The sequence below is a fragment of the Phaethon lepturus genome, unplaced genomic scaffold (assembly GCF_000687285.1).
Source record: "Phaethon lepturus isolate BGI_N335 unplaced genomic scaffold, ASM68728v1 scaffold10838, whole genome shotgun sequence".
Classification (NCBI taxonomy): Eukaryota; Metazoa; Chordata; class Aves; order Phaethontiformes; family Phaethontidae; genus Phaethon; species Phaethon lepturus.
The window spans coordinates 14,719-26,919 of NW_010559727.1; the positions used below are offsets into that span (position 1 = coordinate 14,719).

The window sequence follows — 12,201 nt, forward strand, 5'->3', positions numbered from 1 at the left end:
AGAGCACTGTCCTTCGACGCTGTCTCAGGAAGCTGTGGATCTATCGCCCACCAGGCCAAGTGCGTGAGCTTTAAAGAAAGGCTCTAATGACAAACTTTGGGACTCTGCAGGGGAACAGAAGGAGAAGTTGGGCACAGCGGTGTAGAGAAAAGGTATCTCCAGATGTAGTCCTTTGCCTTTCAGAGCTGCTGGGTGGGATGATCAGTGGGTGGGATGCTGACCGTGACGTGAGGACATTGCAGTTTTGCTCTCATCTGGGCCATGCAGCAGGTCTGTACCCTTGTGCGAGCGCAGTATGTCAGCTTTGGTCTGCTCCACACAGAGGGACGTGGAGGTCCCCAAACTAGGTCATCTCTAAATCTTTCAGGGGAGTATGCTTGAATCAGCATGCAGCAACTGCGATTGAACAAGAGCCCAGTTCTTCTGCTGCTACCGTAATGATAGCTTTGGTGTCTCCCTTAGCTAAGCACAACATCACATGCTCCCATTCAAATCCCTGGGCTGTGAAAGACTTCAGTGGGTGACCACCTGGGGCCATAGGTAATGTAATGCTTTTAATTTTCAAAACATTTTTTTTTTACCTTTTCTAGACACAAGTTATAATTAGTATTTCATGGCAGTCTCTAGGGTTACAGGAAAGAATGTCTGGTCTTGGTTTAACAAAGCGTATCACCAGGACTGCTGTGCGTGGGAAGTTAAGTGTGCCCCGGTGTTTACTAACACTAGGGTAAAGCATGAAGTTGTGTCATATTTTTCTGATGAGGTGCAGAATCTCCACCTTGCTGAGGATGGGTATTTTAAGGGAGATAGATGCTTCCCGTGACAGGCAGAGTCCGTATCTAGAGAAAAGCCGTATCTAGAGCTTAGGGCTGCCAGTCCTCCTCCCGAGCCACTGAACTTGCCTTGGTACAGTTCAGAGTGACACGTGGCTCCTTGCTGAGCTTGCTGAGGCTGTGCATGGTGGCACCAGCAGAGTTTCTCACCTTGTGCGTGCACAGAGGGGTGTTTAGCACGTGCTGGAAGCAATTCACTGAGCAGTGTACCGTTTTCACCGTTGGCAGCTCGGTTGGCTGTCAGGGTTGCTTCGCTGTGGGGTATTTTGGATATGTCAGTAAATGTCTTCCCTCCAACAGTGCCAGGTGTTGCCACGCACAGCAGCTCCCACAACCATTTTGTAAAGGTTTTGTGGCGAGGGGCTGCCCAGAGCGCGGTTTCTGCTGGCTGTTGTGGGTGGATTGCGACTGACCCCTGATGAGCCACTGCACAGCTGCCGAGGGAAGTATAAAATGACAGCCATCCGTGAGCCATCAGGGCAGGATCCTTCTGAATCTTTACTTCAGCTCCCATCTTAACGACCCATCCCATGTAGGATGGTCTTGGTCCATCAGACTTCAGGCTAGAGGCCACACTCACTAGTTAGCTGGATTGCTTTTCTTCTGACCCATTGAGAATTTATGCAAACAAGGTATCAGGGGCTTTTCTATACAGACCTGGTGGCTTGAATCTTTTGGGATCTTGCCCTTAGGATTTCCTGTCCCTGCAGGCAGGTTCAGGATCAGTTTCGAGCACCTTTCTCTCATCACAGTCCTCTGAGTTCTCACACACCAGTTTGCGTATGTGTCCCACACCATCCCACCGCTGCGCTTGGGTAACACCTTCACAGGTATTTTAGAGAAGACTCATTCAAGAGTCTCTCTGGCACCTCCATTTTTCCAGCTGGTTGAGTTTTTGTGAATAGTGGCTACGTAAAACTTTCTTATCCAGTAATTAAGGACTGTTGCTTCATCTTGTTCACCTGCTTCTGCCCTACCAGGCCATATGAGAGGGGATGTCCTCTCCTCGGCCATGTGGCAGCAGGCTGGCTGTGTGGCCCGAGGCTGTGGCAAGGGAGAGGCATATGCAAAAGTTTTTGCATCATCAAGGAAAGCTTTGTAAAGCGTACAAAGACGGGTGCAGAATTGCTGTTACTGCTGACTGCTGGGGGGGTTGCACTGCATTCAGTAATCTGTGTTTTTGTGGGTTTGACGTGCTCCCCAGGGACGATTACGCTAAAACGCTAGTGTGTGACTTGAGAATGCCATAAATGTTGGAGCGTGATTTGAAGCCTTGCCTTCAGGTGGGGTAGCAGGGGCACCCCGAAGCAAACACTGCTGGCGCCCGAGGTGCCCCGTAGTCACCACCACAAGATTGTGCTCCATCACCACGCGCCTTTAGTCACTGCAGACTTCGAGCTCACACATTCTCCTCGGGTGAACAGAACGCGTCTTTATTGCTCTGCGAGGACTTTAAATAATACATTACTGGAGAAAGCGAAGGGAAGAGCGATGCTGCTTGTGCCATGCTCTAACTGCTGAATGTACCGTGACCACATTTAATCGCCATTCTCTCCTAGTGCAACCGTTGGCGAACCCATCTGTTTCTCCACCCGCTGCAGGGGGATGAGGGTGCTGGTTGCCCCCATGACATTGCAAACATCCCACCTGCGGGGAAGGAGGTTCCTCTGAAACAAAGCCACAGCCAGGTACGAAACAGCAGCGATCGTCCCCAAGGAGAGAAGCATGGTGAATGTTTTAAAGGGGAAGAGCTGACTGTAGGCCCCATTCTCCAGGGAGCAGGCTGGGTAGCAGATGGCAGGGGGGATGCCCAGGGCAGGCTCCCCCGCCAGCAGCCTCAGGAGGAGCCCAACCAAGAAGCCGGCAGCCGAGCCGTAGGCGTTGGTGCTGGGCGCGAAGAGGGCACAGCAGAGCTGGGGGAAGAGCAGGGCGTACACCAGCTCCCCGCTGAGAAACCAGAGGTCGTAGACAGAGCTGGAGTAAAAAGCCAGACCGGCAGCCCCGGCCCCAAAGACCAGCATGGAGGTCCTCATGGCCCATAAGACCTCCGTCTCCGTGGCCTGTAAAACAGAGATTGTAACATTACAGACACTGGTGGGGTGACCAGCACTGCCCTGCCCTGGGCTGGTCCTCACCAAGCCCTTGCTGCTTTCAGGCAGTGCTTGCCACCGGCAGCCGTCCAAGGCAGGCACCCCTGGAGATGGAGCTGCCTCTGTAATTTTAAGGGTCATGGTTTTATGCTGTTTCCATTAACATCCTAGCCTAGATTTTCTCCCAGTCATTTTATAAAGAGCAAAGCTTACCAGTGTGGGTATTTGTATCCCTACCGAGGATATGAACGCCCCTGACCTACGTTTGAAGCTCTGGCTCCAGAACTCAGCTGTAGGACAGACACCTCTAATCGCAGACCACAGAGACTGGATTTGAAACTGTCTTGAAACAAAAGCATCTTTCCTGACACCAAAACTACTGAATGCTATAACCAAGTACCTTTTTCCTCAGGATTTTCCTGTAGATATTGTGAGCAAACATGGAACCGGTGGAGAGAAGAGCTGAATCTGCAGAAGACATTGCAGCAGCAGCGATGGCTCCCAAACCAGCAATGGAGACGTGTGCTGGGCAGAGATAGTGTAAAACAAGTGGCAGTATCATCGCTGATTCCCCTCTCTCGAATGGGCTCGGAAGCCCATAGCTTGTCTGGTTCCAGTCTTTAAAACAGATCAAGGAAAAGTCACAACAAATCCTTCATTGACATTTCTGTTGTCTTTGAAGCTGCCGTTCCACAGGGACCAGTCACAGCAGGGCTAAGGACTGAGACCCCTCTGTATTTTAGGACTTGTATTAATTTTTTTGATTCTCTTATGATCTCTTGTGATTCCCCTTAGCATGCTGCAGCTGTCACTAGGTCAAAGATTTCCCTTTTCCCCAGTAGCATCTGTAGAAACGGCTATGCTTCATGTGTTTCCAGAACTGGGCCAGTTAAAGGTCAGTTTTCTAGACCCTGCTCGTGAGGAGAAGGGAGTTTTGGTCTGATGCCCCCAGTGACAGAGGAATTAATGAGTTCAACTGATTTCTTTAAATGTTCGGTGATCTGGCTGCTCTTTAACCCTTGCTCACAGCCGACACAAGACTGATCCCCTGGGCAGGGACTGTGAGTTTACAGGACTGAACTTCTTGATTCTTTCAAGCAGGTTTTCTTCAGAACCATATTAACAATTTCTAGTAATATTGCTGGGTCTTACATGCAGAAGGCATTAACAAAAACATGATAGGGTTCTACAGGGTATGCCTTCATCTTTCCTCAACACAAGGTCCATGAAAAGCCATTTCATCACAGCGAAGTAGCTTTAAACAGGTCTTGGGGCTGTTTAAATGTCTCTAGGTAGTTGTGCACTGAACCTCAGAGGGCTTCACATTTCTAGTGCAGACTGCCTAGCATGGTGGCCAGAGCTACGCTTATAGGTACACAGGACTAGGTAATTTGAAGTCTAAATCAGGACTTCTTTGGATCCCATTTTAATCACCTTTAACAAAAACATATTCATTATTCAGATACAAAGAATTAGTTTTACCTGTTGATGCTGCAACTGCTCCAATGAGCACAGAGGGGATGGCCATTGAAAAGCACCCAAGGCCAGAGAGGTAGGAGATGAGCCTTGCCTGTCCTGGCGAGGCAGCGGAGAGTACTCTTTGGAAATAAGTTTGCCATGGGATGCTCCCAAGCACCTGAAACATTGAGATGTTACCAGTGGCACCCACCAGGCTACTGGCTGCTGTAGGGCATCACCCATCCATTCAGATGTTACTGTTATAAAACTCTCATTTCAAACGCATCAGCGTTGCCCAGCTGTAACTATTGAGGATGATATTTCTGATGGTTGAGGGTGTCCTTTTCCGTTGTTTTCATTATGATGGATGTGAAATTTTGATCAAAACAGGTTAATGGTTTGGTAGAATGAGAAAGCTGAAAAACAGGTTGCTTGGCATAGTCAAAGATGCAGAGGAAGGAAAAGAGAAATTTTTCAGGAATGTAACTTTTGTAAAAAATCTACCCAAACTTAGCTAGAGTATAATCTAAAATTAAAAGTAAAATCACCATTTTCACTTTCTTAGCAGACAAATTTCATCAGATAAAATCTGAAGATTCTACTCTCACCAAACAATCTCAATCTTCTGTGTGTCCCTATTACCAGTCTAGCAAGACCATAAGAGTCTCCTGCAGTCTTGGCTATACTGGTAGTTCAGAAGTTGAGTTATGCAGTGGAGCCAATGGCACCATGCTTGCTGATGACCTGCAGTCGTGTCATTTTAACTTTTTTTTTCCAAATAGAGTGAATTTTACATAATTATGTTAAAAGCACGCTATTAAGGCTGCAAGACCAACCTTTCAAAAGGTAGGAAATGCCTCATTTAGGTGTTGGGAGTGGAACTAGTTGCCTGGATGCTCTTACTCAAGAGGTACATTCCTTCATGTCGGTAAAGAATGGAGTGTCCCTACTGCTTCTTCCTTCCCACAGCTGAGCCCTGGATGTCCCCAGTCCATTCAGTGTGCTGCGGAGTGGCTGAGAGAAGATTTTACACATCATCCTGCCCCTGCCAACGGCACAATGTAGGACTCCTGGCTGGAAGAACCCACAAGTTTTCCAGAAAAAAAGTCCCTGCACAATCCCTTCTCCCAACCACCTGTCCAAGAAATACTCCATACCAGGTAGAAGAAGTCATCCAGCCACCTTCCAAGATACTGTTTTTCTATCTTCCCAATCCAAGGGTCTTGGTAATACTGATGAGTTGCAGTGTAATAAATACTTTCTGTTGCAGAGTTCACCAGGGCAAAGGGGATACAGATCCACTAGAATAGAAATGGAAATAGTTAACCATTTCCCCAAGGTCCTTGTTCTTGGAGAATCTATTCAGATATTAAAATTAAGGTAGAAGTAGAACACAAGATTAAACCCAGACTAAGAGTATTCCTTTTCCCCTTCCTTACTCTAAATCTACATATTTATGGTTCATGGCATCATCAAGAACATGAGTCTGTAATTCAGGTCAACTGGTGCCTTCAGTAGACAGATCTCTCTCCTTTCCGACTAAGATTGTTCTGGACAGGTTCTGCAGACCTTACTTGTGAGCAGCCGTGTTCAACCAGCAAGGCCAATAGCTTGTGTGAGCACTGTCTGAAGTGTATAAGGACTGTAAGATGTGTCAGGAGACTTGTTCTCCTGGAGAGAAACTATAGGGCAAGGGACAGTACTGGTGGAGTTATTTTTGGTCTGAGACATACTGAAAAGAAGAGCAGGATTTTATCTGTTAGGAAACTAGTAATAAAGAAATGCACAGGACTTGCCAGACTCAGGGTAATGAAAACCAGCTGGATGACATCTGTGTATGCAACAGAGTAGAGGCCTCCCAGTAGAGTGTAGAGCATGACAGTGCATGCTGAGACGATGATAGCCAAAAAGCCTCCAATATCCAAGATGACCTTCATTGTTGCTCCTGCAGACAAGGACAGTGGTTAAGTATTTTAAGACAGATTTCATCCGTACAGAATACAGAATAAATAAGGGTATGTTATTCCCTTGATGGCAGCACACCACACTGTATGAGAAGCACACGGTCTACGGAGAGCGGGCAGAGTGAGGACTCAGGAGAACCCATGTTCCCTTTCTGCTCTTGCTGCTACCTTGCTGCCTGGCCTTTGCCAAGGCACTTTGCCTTTTTACATCTGCTCTCTCACAGGCAAGAGGAAGGTACTAACTCACGTTGCCAGACCTCTCTATATCATATCATGAATATATACTACTGTCATTTGTTTTAAAGCTAAAAACATATTTTCCAGAAATGAGAAATGCTTGTGTTCCTCTCACAGAAGGAGACAGGAAGCACAACTTTCCACAGCTTAGTCCAACACAATTCCCAAATGTGTATTATACTCATTATACTATATATGTGCCACATGACCTTTAACAAATATAACAGCAAAGTATTTACCCAGGGATGCCAGGATAGCTGCAAACCAGAACACCTCTCCTAGCAGTGGTGGAATGAAGAGTAAGCTTCCCATCACGTTCCCATAAGTTTCTTGAAGAGGATCCATCACTGTCACATAATTCTTGGATCTCATTGGGTTTACAAAGAAGAAACCACCTATCAGAAGTGATGACATTTTGGTAGAATTTTGCATGTATTGCATTCCAGGAAAAAAATGTAAGAATACTATCGTATTTGGGTATCAGACCCATATAGTGAGTGTGGAATTCATACATAATGGACCCTAGAGAATGATGCAGCCGACCAGACAGCAGGGCCTTAATTCACTTGCCTAAATGTGGGGTTTCATCCATCTGAGAGGTCCCAGGTTACAAAGGACATCCGCTTACATCTGACAGATATGACCCTCCGCTTTTGGCAGACCTACATCTTTCCAGAGTGGCTACTGGAGGCCAGGTAGGACCCCCTAGGGCACCCCAAGTGGCATAAGATACCTGTGTGACTGTGACAGGAACTTAGCTCAGAGGGACACCCATATACAGTTTCCTCTCTATCTCCAATGACCTACCAACCTGAGGTACAAAGTTTTCTGAAATGCTTCCTGTGGAAAATGTCAGTAGGCAGAGTGAGGCATTGAAGACTCATATTTGGCTAAAAAAGAGACGAACTTTTGTCCTTGACCATATGATGCAACATGTTGATATACGTTCCTTTTCTGGTTACATTTTCATTTTGGTGGCTTCATTTTCTCTTCCCAGAACTGTATTGTTTTAATCTGTGCATTGAGTTGAGTCCCACCCGCCTTCATCTAAATATTAGGCTTCAGACGTACAGCCATCTCATTAAAACCAAAGAATACGTATTTTGCCTAACCCTGAAGCCAACTGGACTGCTTGTCTGGGCACTACTGACCTGAGTAAAGATTGCAGGATTAGACCTGCACTCCTCAATTTTATTAGTAAGAATTACTCACATAAGAAATGCTGGCAGTATATTTCCAAGCCTGATTCATATTCACGTCAGTTAGACTCTTTTCTCTGACTTGGGAATAAAGGTTATTGTTCTTTTAGAAATTCCTGTGCAAGGTCTGCACAGGTTTCCTTGCTTTAATCATCCTGTGCCCCTAGAGAGTTATGGTATAACTCAGTGTGGACTAGAAGAAACTTTGGTCTTGGCAGAACAGCTGAACCTCAGCATGATTCCAGTAATTCTTGGAGTTAGAAATGGCACTGCAAACTTAGCTTAGTTTCAACAAAATAGTGACCAGCTGTGAAGTGTGATAAGCTGGATGCACTACAAATTCATCCTAAGATGAGACTACTCAGAAGAATGCATTTTAGTGGAAAAGTTGAGATAGTATTATTTCACCACACAGAAATTTTGAAGAAAAAATTAAAATGACACCAATACTCTCAATAGCCTGTGAACAAGAGACCATGATAAAAAAGCAATTTGCACATAGCCACATGCTTATAAAGTTCTCAGATAAGATTTTTGGTCTATAAATTGCTCCAACCAGGCAAAACTTTACACTAGCTTCAAGCTTCCTCAATTTCTTATGTTTTGGTTTAGAGGATAGCATTATAAATGCTTATTCTGGATCTATGGGACACTGAAGAAACAAAATCAGCTTTAAAATGTACCCTATACTCTGTTATGCATCTTAATATATGATTTTTTTCAAAAGCGTATGTGTCCTAATTATGTGAATTATTTACCAATAACAAGGGACAAGGCAAATCCCACAGGTGCCTGGACCCACAGTAGTCCTTTCGAAGGCAGGTAGACAATTTCAGCTGTGCCGTTGATATATGCTCCTCCAACCCAGGTGGCTGTAAACACGGAAGATGGAAAGGTAAGAATTGCAATACACATTCTGAACTAGTCTTTTAAAACACTCTGGGAGCTTGTAAGCCCTTTTCTCATACAAATATTTAATCATACTTCTATTTTCTTTACAAAGTTTTCTACCATAGTGAGGTGTGCTGCTGAGCACTGGTAACAGTATCAGAATCTCACCCTAAATAATTTCCCAGGGTCAAGATTAAATATCTGTGTGTGCATGGAAAAGTTCAATGTTTAAACCTTTGGAGGTGATTTGGATATACCAATTTTTAATTTCATTTTTCTCAGTGGAAGAATTTTGCAAGACCAAACAGAATTGCCTTTGTTATTCTGCTGTGACTGATAGACCATCCTTCATAAGCATCACTTACACAGTCTAAGAAAATAGATATTAGGAAAAAAAAAAAAGGAGACATTGCAGTAAGTTAGAATACAAACCTACAGCACGGGCTTAAGTGTCTTAGCCAGGCAAACACCTCTTGGGGAAGCCTTCACAAAAAGTGGGGCAGGGAAGCAAATTTCAGGAGATGCCAGGCAGCAAGGAGAGAAAAGGGAAGTGGAGGGCGGCAGTCAGCGGGGAAACAATTCCTCTTTAGGAGAGAGCCCAGTGCTTGACATGAGTAGCAATTTATTCCACGCAGAACTGGCTTGTTCCAGGAGTAAAATTCTTCTGTTATGCTGGATAACAGAAACTGGTTCAAGATTAAGACCACAGTCCTCCTTAATGAGAAATGTCATATTCTTCAGTCACTCTTAAATTAAGCTCTTTAACTCTTAACTAAACTCTTAAATTAATCTCTTTAATTTAAAAGAATCTACATAAACATTAGGTTCTGCTCAGTGTGAAGAGGTTTGGAAGAATCCATCCCAAAATGATTCATGAAACCATGCTCCTTTAAAGCCACACTTAGGTGAAATCTGCCCTGACATTAAAGGAGTTCACCTCCTTTGAAAGAAAAGTCCCCCAGATCTATGTAATACATGTTTTAAGAAGAATTTTTAAAAGTCCTTTAAGAAACCTTACCTGTTGCAGTGAACAATCCAATGAAAACATTTATATTCCTGCCTCCAACTATGGCCATTTCAGTTGGGTTTCTGTTCTGCTGGTCCTTCTTGCTTTTCCAAGAAGCCCAAATTCCAGTAGCTAAAGTTAATGTGAAAAACACACTCAAAGATACTAAGCCAGGTATATTTAGAGCCATTTTCTGTTGCCTACTTTAGATCACAGAGAGGAATAACGGCTTGATGATAATATTCTTTGATCAAGCGCACAATCAGAAAAAAATAGAGAAAAAACAGAAAAATAGTGCCGCCTTGTAAAGTAACTGCTAAATATTAGTTTGCTGTACTTTGCAAGGAAAGATGAAGTACGAAACAGAGCCCTAAACCCAAAAGTCTTGAGAACTGGATGCAGAGCCTCTGTCTTTGGAGGACTACTGCCAATTCTTCAGTCTTCTCCAGAAGATATCTGATCTTATTCTTCTAGGGAGCAGAGATTAAGAGGGTAGGAATTAATGTTGATAAGAGCAATGGAGCACTGATGTGAGGTAATACTAGCTTGGCTTAAAGGAGGGTAAATGTTATATTTTGTCTGATATGCAACGGTATGAAAACAACCCGTATTTCTCTAGGTTCTAGGCACAAGGCTAATGAAAAAGATAGGGTAAGAATTTGTCTGTCTAAAGTTGACTGAATTAAACCCACAGTAATCATCAAAATAAAGCTAGGAAACAGTAAAAGAAGATTTACCACTAACCAACCAAAGGAGCTCTACACTGATATTCGAAGCAAGCACATTACTGGAAACAGGCAGGAGAGCAAGGTAGAGTTAGACTCTGCCGTGAAAGTACAGGAAAGATGCAGCTTTTTAAAACTACTTTGTGAAGCTCCCTTTAAACAGACATAATTCTGAGAAAAACTCATATATGTGTTAAGGAATTAAGCCGATTACATTTATTATAGAGTTGCCATACCAGTATCTTTTTAGTTGCCTTGTGAAACTTTTTCATCTGTCCAGATACGATTCTTCGTAACCAATTCTTTGTAAAAGCTGCCTGATTTAGGGCACTTGTTTGGCTTTCCTGGGTACTCGTGTTCGTCTGTGGAGTCAGTAGCTCCTTTCCACGTGGAAATCACAGATTTCTTCTTCACAGAGGCACTCTGAGCAGGTGTTTGAAAGCCCAAATCTTTAGGAAGGTTTTCTGCAGTGTGCCATCTCCTGCAGACAGCCAGGAGTAGCTGTGCATGGGAATAGCAGCGACACAGGTTAAGCATGTCCCACGGGCAGGACGTGGTAGGAGCACACGAGCACATGGGCGACGGCTGTGGGAAGAAGGGGCAGAAGTGCAGGAACACCATGTTCTCTGTGACACCTTTGTGTACAAGGGAAAATAAGGGTTTCGGAAAGTTATGCAGTGATCTGGTGGGAAGATTCTGTAAGAAGTGTTTAAAAAAATTTTAAAATTAAAAAAGATGGAAAAGCCTGACAACCAGATGATTATTTATCCCGCCTTAGGAGAAATATTCCTTTGTATTTATAATCAAATGCTATTTTGACTGAGTAAGGGGTTTTAACTTTGACCCAATTATTTATGTACAAAAAGGGACACTGTGCATTTTAAAGGTACATTTTCTGGGTGGTAATTAGAAACACTCCCTTTCACCTTAATTATACCTGCTACAAAGTCACAGAAACTGCAGCTGTTGGTGGCAGTGGAACCATTGGTTTCTCTGGGTTGCCTTCCTTGCTCAAAATGGGATGTTTTGAAAACTTTTAAAAAGCTATTTACACATAGACACACACTAAGCTTTTTTTCTATGAATAAATGTTTTGTGGCGTATTTCCTAGGCAGGAACAGAATAGGGTTGAGGGTGCACGTGGCTGAAGGTGCACACATCCTTCCTGTGGGACTCGGCTAAAATCAGCATGTTGAAAGCAGGATTTGAATTTGTTCTTTGACATCTGCAGAGAACATCTGGACTGACTCTGCTTTTTATAGGCTCTTGAAAAAAACCCACAACCAAACCCAGTAAAAAGTGACAGGCATAAAAATCTGCAGGGAAGCTTCATTTAAAGACTCAGAGGGATGGAGGGCAGATGTGGTAGGACAAAAGGTAAGTGAAAACGATGGGATGAAGGACACAAAGAAAGAGTATGTATAAGGTAGTTCATTTGAAACCGGAGTGTTTTTGATGATATACAGCGCAGGGAAGAAGGACTATAAAAGGTTATATCAAGATGACCAGTTCCTCACTGCATCTATTGTGCTCTTTTGCCACTAGATGACTCTCAGCTAATGTATCTGTTTTACCAAAAAAAAAAGGAAATCTCGGTAATCGAGAGATGTTTGAGATGGGCTTCACCTCCCCACTCAGTGATGGAGGGCTGCAGCTTCGGGTGCCAGCTGCTGCGCCGCTCACTTCAAGTTCCCTGCGTAACCTGTGGGGAGAAATATGGAATTTTAGGAGGTGATTCACTGGTGTATTTTGGGTCCTGTGAGGCAGGACAGGGTGAGGGCAGACGTCAGTCTGCTGG

At 44.2% G+C, this 12,201-nt stretch overlaps 1 protein-coding gene across 1 annotated transcript; it reads right to left on the reverse strand.

Annotated features, from left to right (window-relative positions):
• Nucleotides 1-2,371: 2,371 nt before the first annotated feature.
• LOC104625751 (high affinity choline transporter 1-like) lies at nucleotides 2,372-9,868 on the reverse strand. The gene is made up of 8 exons (XM_010293455.1): nucleotides 9,691-9,868; nucleotides 8,540-8,653; nucleotides 6,822-6,977; nucleotides 6,178-6,326; nucleotides 5,539-5,682; nucleotides 4,406-4,559; nucleotides 3,324-3,541; nucleotides 2,372-2,893 (listed from the first exon to the last, which is right to left on the reverse strand). The coding sequence occupies exons 1-8, from the start codon at nucleotides 9,866-9,868 to the stop codon at nucleotides 2,372-2,374; spliced, it is 1,635 nt and encodes a 544-aa protein (XP_010291757.1).
• Between the last annotated feature and the right edge of the window lie 2,333 nt (nucleotides 9,869-12,201).

Excerpts from the sequence above, each read along its gene's own strand:
- LOC104625751 (XM_010293455.1), bottom strand. The coding sequence starts at position 9,868 with ATGGCTCTAAATATACCTGGCTTAGTATCTTTGAGTGTGTTTTTCACA. Across the intron at positions 6,978-8,539 it reads TGCCTTGTCCCTTGTTATTG|GTGGTTTCTTCTTTGTAAAC; the intron begins GTAAATAATTCA and ends CACTTCTGATAG. Across the intron at positions 3,542-4,405 it reads AGCAGTTGCAGCATCAACAG|ACTGGAACCAGACAAGCTAT; the intron begins GTAAAACTAATT and ends TCTGTTTTAAAG.